Here is a 17705-nt window from a genome sequence, read left to right as displayed (position 1 = left end):
TTTAAAACAATATGCTCAGAATCTCCAAATACAACCAAAGCTATAGCTGCACCTGATAGATCAATCTGGAGAGATTTAATTAAACCTATTCCAGTTTGCACGTTTCTTGAGTGCAGGCTGGATGGCATAATTTTAGTTGGCTGCCTAGAAGCTTGACAAACATTTTCATTATGTTTTCATAAATTATCCTTCATACTGAAGGAAATATTGAGTGAGATGATACCAAGAGTGGTCACAGGCTGCTGTTACAGTATTGAATGAGGATGTGAAGGAAAAAAAGGCTCGACAAATTTGTAGATGGCAAGAAGAAACAAATTTAAATGATTTTGAAAAGTTAGGGAAAATACTGAAAATAACAACATTTAATCAGATGAATTTCAAGTTATTCTTTTTAAGAAATAAAAAAAATCATTAATAGAGGATTCAGGAGAGATGAAGAAAGGATCTAAGAACTGATGATTATGAAGTGAATGAGTCAGGAGTCTGACCTTTTGGGTGTTATTAAAATTTACTTTTTAAAGTAGGAAAACATAGTTTTTGTACCAGTCAAACTTCTTAAGTGCTGCATCCAGTTCCAGACACTTCACTGGAAGGAGAGTTTAGAGATCAACCCAGGAAAGTAAGTCTTACAAGGAGAGACTGGTGGAGGTAGAGCTGGAGATTAGCCTTGTGAAGGCAACTCCTAAAGTGATGTTGTTCAGAAGAAGATCAGGAACGGTCTACAGTGGTGTGTGCAAACATATTTCAGCTGTAGGCCACAGAAATTGTCCTGACAGTAAAAGCAATTTAGTAACAGAAAGACTGAGATAGAGAGTAGATAACTCTGGATGTGTTCAAGCAGAAGCGAATAACTGCTTCTGGGTCTCTCTTAGAAACAGCTTACAGAGTAACTATTGAGGCCTGGGCAAAGATACAGCTGCTTTAATAATCCAAAGAAGGGTTTCTGTTTGCTGCGAAGGCCTTCTTTCAAAAGATTTATATTCAGAGGTCTTGTCCTGTTTTCTTAACTCTTGACTTCTTAGCTCTACCTATCAGAAATGAGGGATGACCAGGACGGCAGCATTCTTAGCCGTGGGGTCTTGCTGATAGAACTTTCTTCTGTGAAAATTATTATGATGATTATTATTTTGGTTTTCCAGATTTCTGAAACTTAAAAAGTTTGCTTGGATACATTGTTTTACCTTGATTGTATATTCTATGATTTACTGAAATATTTGACATAGGTTTCCTTGGGATCTTCCTGGTGGGTGAACCACTTACCTCCATGTAATTATTAGTTTTGTTCAAAATTTCTAAAACCTCTGCAATTCCTTGCCCCCCTCCCCCCTTTTTCCTGTGTTGAGCTAACAATCTTTGGAAATAATTAAAAAAAGATCCCACAATTTTTATCAAGTTGGTTGTGTGATGTGTTAAACCAGGGGTGTGAAACTCAAGGCCCAGGGGCCGGATCCAGTCCACAGGATGCTTAAATTTGGCCCACAGGGCCAAGGACTGGCCCATGATGCCTCTGCCAGCAAAAATGGAACTTGGGAGGGCCACATGCATCCCTCCCAGGCTCCTTTTTCAGCTGTGATGGCCTCCTGCCACACATGGCGCCAAGAGACTGCCGCAGCTGAAAATAGAGCTCTGGAGCCCGTTTTTGCTGAGTGCTTGGGCCACCACAGCTGCCCCTGACACAATAGCAATAGCAGTAGACTTATATACCGCTTCATAGGCCTTTCAGGCCTCTCTAAGCGGTTTACAGAGAGTCAGCATATTGCCCCCAACAATCTGGGTCCTCATTTTACCCACCTCGGAAGGATGGAAGGCTGAGTCAACCCTGAGCCGGTGAGATTTGAACCGCTGACCTGCTGATCTAGCAGTAGCCTGCAGTGCTGCATTTAACCACTGCGCCACCTTGGCTCATGTGATGTCAAGCTTTACTACGCCATTGTTAGTGACAGTTTGAAGTTGCAGTAAAAAGTAACTTGCAACTGGTCCTCCCACAAACTGTTGCAGCATCCCCATGGCCAATTGTGGTTTGAGCCCTTGGCAGCCCTCATTCATTTTATGACAGTCGCAGTGCCCTGTGGCCAACAGTCACTATTTGCAACCCTCCCAGATAGCTTCCAACAAGCAAAGTCAATGGGGAGGCCAGCAGGTGACGTCTCACTTAATGACCCTGGTGATTCCCTAAACATTGATAGCAAAAGCGGTTGGAAAATCTCATTTAACAACCACACCACATAAATGATACGTTTCCCAGCCTCTCTAGTCCTAACCTGAGCACCACTTGAATTGTTGAAGGTCTTTGTTTATGAAATATATGCAGCCAGGCACCACATTTTGTTTTCACTGCTTCCCTTCCAACCTTTTTATGCATACGTCGGACCCTCGTGAGGCTCTTGATAACATTCAGAAGCAAAAAAAAAAGGAAAAATTCAGAAAATCTGGAAGGGGGGGTGAATACTTTTATTTTTCTCCCCGCAGAATTCTGCTTATCATGAGCTAATAGAATTGGGTCTCTGTCTGGGATAAAGAAAGCAGTTGAAGGACGCTTGGCAAATCCGACGACTCCTTTGGGACGGTTAGAATTGCAGCTATTTCTTGCTAAGAGACGAGGAACAACGTAGCTTTTGGTACTGTTCCCCCACCCCTTACTGGTTCTCTGTTTTATTTTTTCTTTCCCCCCTCCCCCATCTTTCTCCGCACAGAGTGGGTTTTCTGCTCCTTCCTTCTCTCCCTGGCAGGGCTCATTCCAGGGCATCCCTCGGACTCTTCCACCACAGCGCAGACAGAGTGAGTCTGTACTCCTCACTCACCCCTCTCGTCCCCCCCTCCCCATTGCTCTACTAGCAGTCCCCCTCCCCTTGCACGCACTCCCCCTCTCGCTCAGCTCTCTCTCTGCTCTCCCTTGCAAGAACACCCGAGAATCCCTAACCCCTCTGCCTCTTTCACTTGCTATAAAACTTCCATTGACAACCGGATGGAAAATGGTTTTATAACGAGCCTTAAATGGGTCTGGAAGTTTTCATTCTTTCTCCTGCAAACTATAATTTGCTTGCCCTCCTGCCTCCTGCCCCTCCCTGTGGCTTTTGGAAAGTGTGTGGCCGTGTTCGTCCATGTTATTGGCATGCGTACCCCCCTCCCCATTTTCCTTGCAAAATATTTGTGTATATACGTTCATGGCAAACCGTATTTTAATAATACATGACACATTGCTTACTTTGGAGAATTAAGCTTTGCTTCTAGCTACGTGTGCATGTTTCTCCCAAGGGGGTCTTTCCTCAAAAAAAAAAAGAGCACGTCCCAGCTAAGAAGCAGCTTTTTCAATTCTGCATGTTATATTAACATTACTTATTAACTTGTAACTGTTTGAACTAAAATGGGATTATTGTTTTTTGTATTCCTGTTCTTAATGCACAATAGAAACAACATTTTTGCTGCTTTGTAGTGTTCTGATGTAGAATTATTTTTTTTTTGGTGAATTGTTAAATTATTACAAGGGAAATTTTAAAAGCAACACTGCAGATTTGCAAAACCTAAAAAAACAAAACCTTATACTGACGGAATGAGTTTTAACATACGCAGATGATAGAAAACGGACCTCCAAAGTAAATCAGATGGTTTGAAATGTGAAAACCAAGAAACATAGTTCTTTCGCAGTTTAACCACTTGAATTCCTTGAGTCACCCCTGCATTATTTCAGGGTTTTATATTGGGCCATGTTAACTCAGTATGGGGCACCCAGGGCAACTGCCAGCAATCCCTGACAAAGCGCACAATATTGGTGAACTTGTTTGTCATCATTAAGTGCAGAAAAGAGTGCCAGAATATGGGGAGAAATGAGTTAATATGTCATGTTTAAGCTAATGTTTATTTTAACCACAGTTTGTTGAACAAACTGGAGTTTTGCAGACAAATTGCCTGTTTAACTGGGTTGCTTTTCCTGCAGTGTCTTCTTAAATGTATCCTCTTCAAGTATGATGCTTATCATAATGAGAAAGAGAAAGAGAGATTTCCAGATGGGTGTGTTTTGTTTCTGGATTAATGTTTTGCTTTTGCATAAGTTTTATGTGTGTGTTGGAAAGAAGGATTGAGAGAGTATAGATTTGGTTTGGATCGGGGAGGTTAATTACTCCACCTCTAGTTTAGGAAGGAGAAGATCAACATGGAGAATATGGAACCTCAAATAAGCATCAACGAAGTCTCTAAAGCCTTTTAATACGCATTTTGGCTTCCCTTGGCTTTCATCTCTATCCATTAGCAAGATTCTGTTTCCTCCATAGTTAAACACAAGCCAAGACTTTCGAATCAGCCTTAGACCATGGTTTCAAATGGAGTGTTGTCCATTTGATTTGCTATACCTGTGATGGCGAATCTATGTCATGCGTGCCAAAGGTGGCACACAGAGCCCTCTCTGTGGGCACACGTGTCATCACCAGCTGCTCTTCTGGTATCATGAGTGCCGGCCAGCTGCTCTTTGCGAGCACTTTGCGAGTACTGGAAAACAGCCTGAAAACGGCCCAAAAACCTGCCAAAACCAGCTGAAAAATGGCCCCCAAACCACCCAAAATGGCTAAAAAACTGGCCAAAAAACAGGCATACATGCGCCAGCCAGCAGATCTTCAGGTTTCTGGCACTCCGAAGGGTGCACATGCATGCGTGTTCCGGTTTGGGCACTCTGTGCTGAAAAAGGTTTGCCATCACTGTGCTATATAGATGGATTTAGACTAACTAGAAACAGCTATGCAAAACAAATCCTCATGGTCGGGTATTCTGATCTAGCTGATATAATTTGTTTAAGATATTTCCAAGAAAGTGTTAACTAAGCGACTAGCTAGCCTTGATTAACAGTTAAAAATCTGGGAATTGGTAAAGACTGCCACAAAATATAGTCTTTTCGAAGTTCTAAGGAGGGGTTGTCATCATAGTCCATTCCTGAGTTTGATGCCTTGCTGTATACAGCAAAATCTGGGAACTGAGCTGTAGAGGTGGCCATTTGATTACATTTGGATCTGATCATATGACGGATTAGTAGCTGTACGAATGTCTCCAAAGAGTTCCAGTTAGCTGAAGCCGTATCCTGATTATAAATAGGTTTTCTTTGGCTAAAAGCAACAATTTGAAATATTTTGTGTCAGCAATTAGACTGATAATCGTTCTTTATTTTACTGTCACTGCTTCTGTACTGGAACAAGTGAACCAAAAATGCACAAAGCAAAAGAAACATGTAATAGTAGATGAATATATCGACTTACAAAGACGTCTGCAAAAAAAAAAAAAACCACTGTTATTAATATAGCTAAAATGATTCTCATTCCACAATAAAGTAATACGAAGCTGTTCTTTTTTTTTTTTTTAAGAAATCTACAATTTGTTGGCAACAGAGATTTCTCATTGTGTGCCTCTGCTGTTCTGCTTTGTTTTTCCAACATCCCAAACTCATATGTACAGTAGCTCTCTGGTTTTCTGGTAGACTTTCATCAAATCCCAGCCAGGGATTCTTTCTCTCCCCCCCACCCCCCAACCTTAACCCTAACCCTGTTTAAATTTGGGGAATCGGACAAAGTCAGCTGGGATTTGCCACCTAACCATACACTTAACGTTAGGCCACTCAGCCTTCTAGATTCTGTTTTTCTTTCAGGTGAAACAGTAATATTCTTGATGTTTACTCAATTAGGAACAAAATTTAAACTGAGAACAGTCCTTTGATTAGGGATGGGGACAAGGGTGAAATGCTACTGGTTTGTAGTGGTTCATCCGAATTGGTAGTAAAAAACACTTTAAAAAGTTTTTAAAAAGTTCCAACGATCAGCTGTGTGACAATCAGCTATGCCACACAATCATCGGAACTTTTTTAAAAAACTTTTTTTTAGCATTTTTAAACTACCGGTTCTCCCAAACCGGTAGTTTAAAAATGCTAAAAAAAAGTTTTTTAAAAAAAGTTGGTCACGCCCCACCAAGCCACGCCCACAGAATCGGTAGGGAAAATTTTTGAATTTCACCAGTGGATGGGGCTTTTGTTTGTGTAAAACAGCATCTTTTGCCACTGGCTGTTGCTGGGGGTCTACTTTAGGAATTTTAGAGAGCCAAGAATTGAAGCTAAGATGGCCTTAACCAGAATTTCAGTGGTGTGTTTTAAGAGAGAGAAAAAATATCCAGTAACAGGATCCCCAGAGAGAAAAGGAAGGCAGCAAAATTCCCTATCACTTTCTTCTTATTTCAAGGCGCTACCTACCATTTTAATTTCATTTCTTAAAAAACAATAAGCTGAAGTTTGCTATATTTCCATTAAAAAGGGGATTTTTTTAAAAAAATGTTTTTAAAAATTTGGAAAAGAGAGCTTGAATGGGTGCTAAGGAGGCATCTGTGGACTTATTGGTGCCTTATCTCAGAGATCCTAATTTTATCAGCTGTATTTGTTATGAATATTATTAAAATTTTATCAGGAAGAACAGCGCTTCCATGCGAAATTGATTCCAATAAAATAGAGCATCATGAGAACTTACAACTTTCCATTAGAGATTCTTAGCTCCTGTATGTAACGGTTGCTGAGAGAGCTTATCCATTAAGCAGCTTTTCAACTTGCATAACTTTAAAGGCAGTGTGTAACTACATAGGAATTACAAAATCCACCCCCCCTCCCCTATATTGTTCATTTTGTTGGAGGCTGATGGGGGTTGTAGTTCAAGAATATCTATAGCATAGCAGATGTTTAGCTCAAAAAAATTGGGCAGTTATCCAAAAACAATCGGAGGCCAAGCGGAAATGCTTACGCTTTAGAAAATGACGAAGCACAGAAATAGTCGGTCTTAAGTGGGGAAAAGACAAAAGGGGATATGGATCTGTAGTATAACACACTAAAGCTTTGTGACCTGGTGGACCTAATAAAATTATGTGATGGCCCCTGAGAGCAAGATGTGAGGGCAGGATCCATTGGATGACCGGATGTAATTGCATTCTGAGATCGGGATAAAGGTGAGTAGGCGTGGTTGCATTTAAAAGATATCCTCCGTTTGCCTTTCTGACATTGGGTGATCTGCGTTGTGCTATCACACTGTGTAAAGAGGATGTTCTGAATCACGGCACTGGCTCATTACTGTGTCTTGGCCCTCTGATATCATTGTCCTTGCCTTTTCTTTTTTGTCTCTGCTTCCTATTGTGCTATTGACAAGGAGTTGAGGAGTTAGTCCATTACTTCTGTGATAAAGCGTGGTACAGTACAACTTTAGATTTTTTCCCCCAATCTCTCCTTTTGTGTCTTCACCGTCGTGCTTGCTTTCTGCATGGTGCATGCAGACTACACTTGTGCATGCTCTTGTCTTGTTTTTTTTTCATTCATATATATATACACTGCGTAAGTAGGGAAAGACTGTTCTACAGTTTTTAATGAAGTCAAAAATATTTTAGGCCAGAGTGTATGGTAGCCAAACTCAAAAGAATTCTAACGGCGTATTGTCCAACTCACCAATTTCATTCAAAGGTCTTTGGATAATCGTTTATTAATCAGAAAAAAGGCCACCAGATTCCTTCTGAGTTTCTGAGTTTCTCAGAAGCTTCCTTCTGAGAAGCTTAAGTCACATTTTAAGCTCATATGTTTTGAACACATTATATACAAATATACACTCCACCATATGTGAACCTACACAAATTTTGAAGTAGTTCCCAAGTTAAGGGGTTTAAGTGGTGAATCTGTTTGCTCATAAATTTTTGGTTATGGAGCATCTTAATGTGGAACACCGGTCATCACAGGATATGACCATGCTTCTCTGTGTATGTTTTTTAAAAATAACTAGCTGATAACCTGGCGTTGCCCAGATATTTATTTATAAGGGGGAAATGTTCTAATGTTGGATTTTCCCCCTTACCAGAAGGAGCCCCCTTGTGGAGTACTGTGAAGCCATTACCATGGCAACTCCACTGCGGTGTACAGTAGAAGCCATTTTATGGCAGTACAGTAGAAGCCATTTTAAGGAACAGCAGACTATATCTTAACAAAACACACACACACAAGAGGTGTTAGGATATCTTACCTCCACAGTATTTTTTTTCCAGAGAGTAAATCATCTCTGTACCAAGTTTGGTTGAAATTGCTCAAGGCGTTCCAGAGTTATGCTGGAACACACACACACACCCACACAGACAGAGCCATTTATATATATATATAGATAGATTCTGACAATTTTGGTGGAAAAGAGACTCATTCTCATAACTAAATAGTCCTGGTCGCTCATCTATCAAATTGTTGAATTCCCTCCATGAAATTCTTCCTACGTATCGATCGATCACTACCTCAGATATTGGACAACTTTATGTTTTAACAAAGGAAACAAGTCACAACTTTGCTAGTAACTCTTAGCTCACACTTCATTGATATATAGGTAGTCCTTGGGTTACAATAGCAATTGGGACTGGAATTGCCATAATGAAACAAGACAATTGTAAAGTGCAATGTCACATGACAATGACACTTAGCAACAGCAGTTCTGGAAGCCCTGGTTGCCATCATTAAGCAGGGACCTCACTTTCGATTTCTTGCAGCCTCCCCATTGATGTTGATTGTGGGAAGTTGGGCAGGGAATATCAGAAATCATGATCACGTGACCAATGGCCGGAATTCCAAGGACCAGTCTTGAGTAGCACTCGTGTAGCACCATCATAAATTTGTATGGATTCTGAACAAGTGGTCATAATCCAAGGACCACCTGTATTAAATAGACCTACATGAGGCTCACTAACATTGTGCAAAACAGTGAAAAGATCCAAAGGAGCAATTGCTATATAGCAATTGCTCCTTTGGATATTTTCACTGTTTTGCACAATGTATATACAGGTAGTCCTTGACTTATGACCACAATTGAGTCCAACATTTCTGTTGTTATGTGAGAGATTCATTAAGTGAGTTTTGCCCCATTTTACAACCATTCTGGCCACAGTTGTGAAGCCACTGCAGTGCATAAGTTAGTAACACAGTTTTTAATCCGGCTGCCCTGTTGACTTTGCTTGTCAGAAGGTCGCAAAAGGGGATCACTTGACCCCGGGACACAGCGACCATCATAAGTATGAACCAGTTGCCAAGTGTCTGAATTTGGATCATGTGATCACAGGGATGCTTCAAAGATCGTAACTCTGAAAAATGGCCATAAGTCATTTTTTCCTTGCTTTTGTAACTGAACTGTCACTAAATGAACTGTTGTAAGTTGAGGACTATATATATGGCTGCTTTTAGATTACCTTTGTGATCTAAATAAAGATTGATGCCTGGTTTCTCAGGAATTGCCCTGAAGTGGATTTATTCCTATTCATGCAATGATTACTTAGCTTCAAAAGGCGAGAACAAATATGATAGAAAAACAGACAGATTCCCTAATGTGTCATTCAGCAACCATTTTACCACACTTGGCCGTCCAAAACCAGTTTGCTGTTTTCAAAGCTGTCACGTTTTGACAATTATAAGAAAAGCCATGTTGCTAATTGTTTAATTTAAAGGCTTTCAGTCAACAACCATGACTATAAAAACTGGACTGTCTTCTTTTTTTAAAAAAACAATAACATTTCACTTCTCAAATTAGAAATTAGAACTGAAGAAGCTTCTTGGATGAAAAGCGAAATGTTTTCAAAGGAAAAAAACAACCCAAGAAAGTCCAGTTATCTTTTGGATTAAACCCCTTTAGGACACCCATTCCCTGGGTGATTGAGAATCTCCATAGACATAAAGGATCTGAGAAACACATTAGAGCCATGGTGGAAGTGGCATACAGAGCCATTTCACTCAGGATGCATAGCCTTGCTGGCTCCTATTCCGCGTTCCGGTGCACGTACGTGGACCGCCCAGATTGCCTTCAAGCGTGTGGGAGCGCCAAAACCCAAAAGAGCAGCATTCCAGCACGCATGCATGTGTCCACACCCAAACTTCCAGGTTTCTGTTGCGAGCATGCGTGATGGCCAACTGTTCGTCGGGCGCTCACCCATGCCGGAAACCAGGAGTTTGGGTGCACGTGCCAGAACGGTGCTCTTTCAGGTTTTAGGCGCTCTCATGTGCACAAAGTCCAACGAGGCCACCCGTTCCAGGCGGGATGGTTCTGCGTGCCATTTCCGGCACGCAGGTCAGCACAGGGTAATCAGCCACCCCTGCATCAGAGCAATCAACTTTCTTCATTTCCTCAGCCAGTGGAATTCTGGGAGCTGCTCTTCCCTGCCCAACCAGTCCATGCCCAGTTGAGTTAGAGTAGAAGACAGAAAGTTTGAATAAGGAGATGCAGAGGATAGCTCAAGTGTTGACACAATTGTCTTGCTACTGTCAGAATTGACAGTTCTTGCCTTGGATCCAACTAGGAGGCTCTATGTTTTCCCTGGCTATTTTTGACCAGGGTTGTGAATTTAATCACTGGATTAAAATAGTGTTTGGGGATTCTGCAGTCACAAGAAGAAAGTGCATGTTTCTGCATTTGGGGGAGTAATTTGACCAGTTGGACAACAAGGGTTTGCTGAAGGAGGTGGTGCTCTTTCCTGGTACAAAACTGGATCTGCTCCAACCAGGCGTGATCTGAAAAACAGATTTTCCACCATACCCAGAGAGCAAGATTTCCTTTTCTTCTCTCTATATCAACTTGCTGTAACTTCTTTCAATTGCTATAGAAGTAGAAAGTGACTCATAGCAGTAATTGAATCAAGGAGGAGTTGGACAAATTGAACCTATATTTTCTGTTTTTTTCCCCACTCAATTTCTTTCAGAACTGGGTGAGTGGGAGATAACTAGGGTTACCCCTCCTTATACGCATCCTTTTATCTATTTCTTTCCTTTGTTCCTCCACTGTCCTGTCGCCAACCCGATTAGACACACTACCCATTAGGAGAAAATTGATCTGGTTATGTTTCCCCCCCCCCTTATTTAATTCTCCCTCCAAGATAAACTCTGTAAATGTGAGTCAACTAGATTTGTCTCTGACTTTCTCTCTTTCAAGGAGAAAAGTTTTGTAGCTCAAGTAGAAGAAGAAGAGGGGAAAACATTCTAAATTGATTTTTATTTGAACAATCTGTGAAACAGTGTAAACCTGTCCATTTTTATTTAGAAATGAAGGCTGCTTAATTTGACAACTTGTATTTAAATTATTGCACTTGATGTTGGACCTGTCAAAATTTTGCATCTGACCCCTCCTCTGTCTCCTTTCAAAATTAGATTTTTATTGGGAAAAAAGTCACCTGTAACCTTTTTGAGGCTTAGAATTCCTTTTGATCTGAGGTCACCTTACACTAATAACTAGTTTCGTTTCGTTTTAATTGCATTAGGCACACTTTTTGAAGCAATTCTTTAAGAACAGAACAGTATCTGTGGATCTAACTCACATATTTGTGTAAGGCCATGAGTAATGAGGCATACGTTTTGTTTTGTTTTTTCAACATGTAAATAACATGTACTTTGCAGCATTTTAATGTATTTTCTTTTGCGGAATTTTTGATGAATTGTGGTTTGCGGTAATCAAACCTCAGTTTTAATAATTTTATTCTGTCCCATTAACTGCCAAATACGAGTACATAATTTTCTTCCGTGTGCGGACCAAATTCCATTTTGTCACCCCTCAGTGGTGGGTGATATTTTATTATATAAAGAGGAAGGTGGCCTTCAGTAGATATATATGGTAAGAAAGGATCTTCTGTAGGACAATTCAATCATTTTGTCTTTGTGTGTAATGCTGCCTGGTCTATGGTGAGGCAAAGAGGTTGAACAACTATTTTATTATCCTCTATTGGGTAACTTAAAATCCTGAAATGGAAGAGAGCCCCTTTTACACCAGCAAATAATAATAATAATAATCATATCCCACAAAACCTTCAGGCATTGATACTACAAATAGGGGGATTGTGTGGGATTATTGTACGTTGAGGGCACTTTGTGTTTTATGTGTTGTATGTTTTCTGTCTACAAATCACTGTGGTCTGTGTTTGCCATCTGCAACAGTTGCATGTCTTCTAACATCATATCTATTCAGGTGGGTACATAGTGTATAGAAAATTGTAAAATATATCTGTTAAAATCAGCCTACATTAATTAACTCGAGATGCACAGTGCTAAAATGAGACTAAAATACAGGGAACAAGATGTGGTTTACTGTTTGTTTTGTCCTGTGATAACTGTGAGATCTTTCTCAGTCCTGTACCCTATTTACTCATTCACCAAGTTGTGGGATTTTTCCTTACTTTTATTATAGTTTCTGAGAGATAATGATCATGAAACAGAACTACTGTTGTAATCCCAGGTTACATTCTATGCATTAAAACATAGTTTATTAACCCAGCCTAGATAACCTCCTAACTAAGCCTTCCGTTTATTAACAGCTGAAGATCTCAAAGACTTTGGAATACATTATGGAGATTTCAAAGTCAGATTAATCTAATAAATCAACATAACCCTTGCAAATAATAAGCTTTAGCCAATGGATCTTGGGAGGACGGTGCTCATGTGGTTAAATTTGCTTACACAGCATTTAATTCTGGCACAGTTACACCTGCTATTGTGTCAAAACAATAGGAATAGGCCAGTTTTTCTGCTCTAATGCAAGGATCTCCAACCCTGGCAACTTTTAAGACTTTAAATGTCAAGCATGGCTGCCTGGGGAATTCTGGGAGTTGAAGTCCACAAGTCTTAAAAGTTGCCAAGGTTGGAGATCCCTGTGGTAATGGATGAAATATTTGGAGGGGTTGCTCAATTCATCTGAACCAGTAAAAGGCCCTGTCAAATGAAGACAATAGTCCCATTTTCTGACACTTGTTTACTGGTACAGTGGCTGCATTGCTCCCCAACTATGGAGGATAATTGCCTTGAAGGCAATTCCCGTCTTCAACTGTCACTCCAGGAAAAGTATTTTAACCGCATTTAGGAAAAGAGTCCAGTTCCCCCTTTTTACCCACCCTTTTCCAGTTTGAAGACTAGTTGATTTTAACTGCTTTTAGCTGATACAATTTCATGTTTTAGTATTCGTCCCCTTGAATGATCTCTGGGCTAGAAGCCAAAAATGCAGGTGAATAAGGAATAGTAAAGAGTCCAGTTGGGTGTTGGCAGGCATTGTATAGATTACATACAGAATATACAAAATATAATAATGAATTTTGACTGCAATAGCTTATTCATTTGTTGTCCTTGCACAGCCATGAGAAATGTTGGTTCCTTTGCCCTTTGCTCATCTGCTTTAAACACAGAAGTTAATTTTTAAGCAGATGCCTGTAAGATTCCCCTTCTTCCTTTTCCTAATCATTTGGCATGTAATGTTTCCTCTCTAGCCTCAAGTACTACAGCCTTCCAGCCACCTTCCCCGTTCCGCAGACCTCAGCCAGGGAAAACTAGCAAAAGCATCACCCACCGTGGCTCGCAGTGAACCCCCTCCTCAGGACCAACCAGAACATGTTGGCCACGAAGATGGCAACGCTGCCCTCAGCTCCGGCACTGACAGCGGGCGTGAACCAAGCACTTTAAACACACAGCGGAACGATGACAACTCCCTGGCGAACGCACATTCCACCAGGAACGCAACGGTCAGAGAAAAAGCAAAAGACGTCGCTGGCCGGAAGTTGAATGCCTCGCAGCCCCTTGCCCCCTCGGCCCAGTTGAATGCGCAGGACGGGCAGGCCAGGCCAGCTCTGAAAAGCCACAGCTCCAGGCCAAACCAGGCTTCGCCACCAAAGATGTCAAGAGCTCTCCGAGCCCCAAAGCAGACCGTGCCAGTGCCTCCTCCAGCAACCTCTTCGAGGGACTCCTTTGTGCCTCCACTGAGCGGCCAGGCACAATCCCAGTCGGTGTCCAACCTCTCCCTTCCGAGCAGCAGGAACCAGAGGGCCTCCAAACTTCGCCCTCCGGCCATTTCCTCCCGCCCCAAGCAGAGGACAACCCCCCAAACCATCTCAGCTCCTGAGCAGCCAAGATTTCAGGCTGGCCCCACAAAGCCCCTGGCGCCAACGAAAGAGGCCCCACAGAACCGAGATCCAGCCCTTCGCCCCGGGGAGGGCCTGACTTTGCATCGTCTCTCCCGACTCCCAAAGCCAAAGACGTAGTCCAAGCGGGACTCTCCCGTGTCATTTCCTTGGTCCTGTCCCATGACGCTGCTTGCCTGCTCTTTTCCTGGCCAGGCGGCCTCAGCAAGAGCCTGGAGGCCCCAGAAGCTGCACATCACCTGATGCTTCTACTCTCAGTTTTACCCTCTTTAAAAAAAAATGCATTGCTTCTTCCAGCCTTGATCTGCAGGAGCCTCTGTGATGTCTTCTGATGGCACCGATGGTCGTCTTGGTCCAGGAAAGTTGCTGATGAAAATTGTATCCTTTGTGTGTCTCCCCGAAGAATGGATGACGGAGGCGACCTTCTGGTTCTGGGAATTAATTATAAGCGATGGACAAATGATACTGTCGATCTTTCTTTTGTTATTGCTGTTTTCTTCTTTCCACGTTTCTCTTCAGCCATAAGTCTGTCTCTGTAGCTCAAGAGGCCTATGCAAATTGTCTCTATTTATAACCCCCAAACTTTGTAAAAGATGTATATTTAATATTTAATGGAGGTTGTTATGTTTTCGCAAGGAAGATCCCAAATTGTTCTCTGTGTTTTTGGGGTCCCTATTCATGGTTCACAAGTGGCCACAAAATTTCACAGGGTGAAATGGATATATTTATATTTAAAGTCTTACCCGTTCCTTGTAGATAAGCTGTAGAATATATAAGTGTTAATCCATTATCATGGCGTAACGGAAAGACAGTATTTAATATATATCCCAGATTTTGGTTTATACCAACGGTTGTCAGATGGCACGTGATGTGACTCTGGAAATAACGAGTCCATGACCGCCAGCTTGTAAATTTTCATTTCAAGGCTTGCTTAACGGTAACATTATTTATTGAGTTCTGTTACAACTCAAAATCTCAAGAAGCCAATTTGGAATGTTTGCACAAAATTTTCGCCATATATGTAGGGATTCAAAAATTATTTTTCATAATAAAGCTTACGTTTTTTTAAACCCTATTTTTTTAAAATGCCAAATGCATTTATGTACACGTACACACTTGGGGAAATCTTGGGAAGTCCTAAAAGAACAAAACGTTTTAATCTTGGGAGAAAGGGATAGAAAGTCACTGGAGACAGAGAAATTCTGTCAGATAAGGCCATCAGTGGAGGGAAGGGTTAACCAGACCCACAGAAAGAAAAGGGGGTTCAATTGTCTTGAAATCTTATTCCAGTATCAATCTGAGAACACTTGTTGGAAATGGCTTTTTAAAAAAAAAAAAAAACAACACTTAAAAGTGTTAAATAAAATTTGAAAAATACACCATAGCATTGATTTTGAGCTCTGCTGAATATTACTTATAGAATGTTTCTTATAGAAAAATGCACCCTTTTAAAAATAATAATAATAATCAAAGTAATCTTCCCAAATCTGGCACCCTCCAAATATGTCAGGCTAAATCACCATTGTCCTCAAATACCCTAGCTTGTGCGTATGCTAACCGGGGACTGTGGTCTATTTGGAGGGCGTCAGATAGGCTAAATTAAGCCAGGGAAAAGTAGCTTTGGTTTTCTTAAGAAGTATAAGTAAGAAATATATGCAGCCACCTTAAGTTCATCATCAAAAGACGGACCAAGAGTTGTTAGCTGTGTTTGTGTCGCTTGTAAACCTTGAAGGTGTGCAGTGAAATGGTCTTGATGTAGCTGACCGGAAAATGCTTTCTTGAGTGGCTGACATGCTTTAAGCTTCAGTTGCCTTTTTTGTGATCAGGGATAACGGTTGAAGGAGGACTGTGTTTAAAACGGGCAGGGGTTTTCTATCGTAATGTCAGCCCCACGAACCTCGACGTGACTCACACCTTGTTTAATCCAGGATGACAAGCACATCAGCCCAGGTAGTTGGGCTGAACCCCTGGCTAGTCAGTCTGGCCCCGCGTTGGAGCAGACGGAGCCTGCCAGATGAGCAGTTGCCCAAGCAAGCTGACTGATCCAATGTGACCCATTGGGGCCTGCCTACTTTTGGCACTATAAATATGACGGGGTCTTACCATGTTTTCCCGAAAATATGATATGTCCTGAAAATAAGGCCATGCCAGATTTTTTTTGGGTGGGCAAAAATATAAGCCCTCCCCCAAAAATACGTCCCTTGGACAACCCCCTAGCAGTATCCCGAAGGCGTCAAGCTGCGGGAGCCGGGAGGGGGACAGGCGCTCGCGTGGCTTGGCACCTTTGAGATACTGCTAGGTTGGCGAGTGGCGTTCTGCTCAGTGGGAGAGGGAGATTGCCGGGCAGCTGCTTATCGGTGTGGTCACCTCATGGCTGCCGTGTTGCGCTGCTGCAACAGCGCAATACAACCGTTCTCCCCTGAGGCTGTCCTCCCGTCCCCATGCCAGGCTCTTTGGGAGGCCACAAGAGAGCAGCCGCCCAGCAACCCCAAAACCAGTGTCTCTCCCCCCCCCCCCCCGGATAATAAGGCCAAGGCCATATTTTGGAGGTCAAAAGAAAATGAGACCTCTTATTTTGGGGGTAATACGATATGTAGTTGTACAAACTTCAGCATTCTAGAGAGGATAAAAAAAAATCTACAACCACTTTCTTGCTGTTTTTGATACCTTGAACAGACGCAAGCTTTTATTTCCCCAATATTTGACACCATCTCCTTGTCCCCCCTATCAGGATGCGAATGTACCCTGTCAACAGAAGGCATTTAACCACCAAGGGGCACCTGTAGAGTTAGACGGATGAAAAACAGTGTAGATAGTTGTCCCCCTTCTCAATGGCAAGTAATAACCGTAATGCGGCTTATAAAAGTGTGATTGCATCAGGTTGAACTACTGCATTGGTACTGGTATTTCAGTATACATTAGGAGGCCTCCAACTAGCATTTTTCAATTTCATGTTCCCGGCCTGTTTGCTTCAGGAAGATACAGCACTTGGGGGTGGGTGGGTATTACTTTCCAAAAATAACACTACCCTTTTGCTCCCAATCCCATTGTCAGGCTGGCGGTAGCAGATGGCAGCATGCAAGTTTGATGTTCAACATCTAAACTGTGTCTTCAGGCAACCCAGAGCAGGTTGAGGGAGCTGCCCTGAGTCGTAATTTTGGGCATTTGTCGGGCAAAGTCAAGGTGGGATCTGGTGGGTTTTTAATCATGATTTGTGAATCTCCCTTATACAACAGAGAGGGCCAACCTTTTTGAATGCAGTTGGGTTGGAGAAAGTTCTCGTGTATTGTTTAGGATGTCCAGTGGATGAAAAGGATTTCCTTATTTTCGAGGCTGGCATGCAACATGCCTTGAAGGCTCATTCAACTCCCAGTAGCCTTAATGATTTCTTTAAAGTGGAATAATAATAATAATCTGCAATTTTATTAATCTCTGCTTTTTGTTAACATGCATTGTGTCCATTGGATTCTGCTGCATTATGCAATAATTCCTAAGGTATTCAACCACTCCAATGTGCATAATGAAGTAGAAATGGAGCAAAACAGATTTGCACTTGACGGGCTTGGAGTTGTGCCTAAATTTAAATATCCATGGCTGAAGCAGTGAAATAGTTTTTCCGTGTATATTAATGTTTGCGTTTCAGGTTTTTTAAACCCACGCTTTCCCTGGAGGATTCAGCCCATAAAACGTATCTCCGCCTCTTCATTATCTCAAAATACTCGTGGAACAGTAGCTTGCATGCCTACACAACCTGGTCTTGCAAAGCTTTTGTCTTGTTAAGCATCTTCTCTCTCAAC

At 41.8% G+C, this 17705-nt stretch overlaps 1 protein-coding gene across 5 annotated transcripts in view; it reads left to right on the top strand.

Moving 5' to 3' along the window:
- CCSER2 (coiled-coil serine rich protein 2) overlaps positions 1-16659 on the top strand; it is a 51907-nt gene extending 35248 nt beyond the window's left edge. For 4 of the 5 annotated variants that reach the window (XM_032231545.1, XM_032231544.1, XM_032231547.1 and 1 more), the window contains one exon: positions 13261-16659. In XM_032231545.1, coding sequence (XP_032087436.1) covers positions 13261-14028 — 768 coding nt within the window. In that variant the 3' untranslated portion in view covers positions 14029-16659. Of the gene's footprint in view, positions 1-2693; positions 2779-13260 lie in introns of all 5 variants that reach the window. The other variant, XM_032231548.1, reaches the window with a different exon arrangement.
- Positions 16660-17705: the final 1046 nt, after the last annotated feature.

This window comes from Thamnophis elegans, chromosome 15, assembly GCF_009769535.1.
Source record: "Thamnophis elegans isolate rThaEle1 chromosome 15, rThaEle1.pri, whole genome shotgun sequence".
Classification (NCBI taxonomy): Eukaryota; Metazoa; Chordata; class Lepidosauria; order Squamata; family Colubridae; genus Thamnophis; species Thamnophis elegans.
The sequence above is the reverse complement of the archived record's forward strand: the minus strand, read 5'-3'. Positions and strand labels throughout refer to the sequence as shown.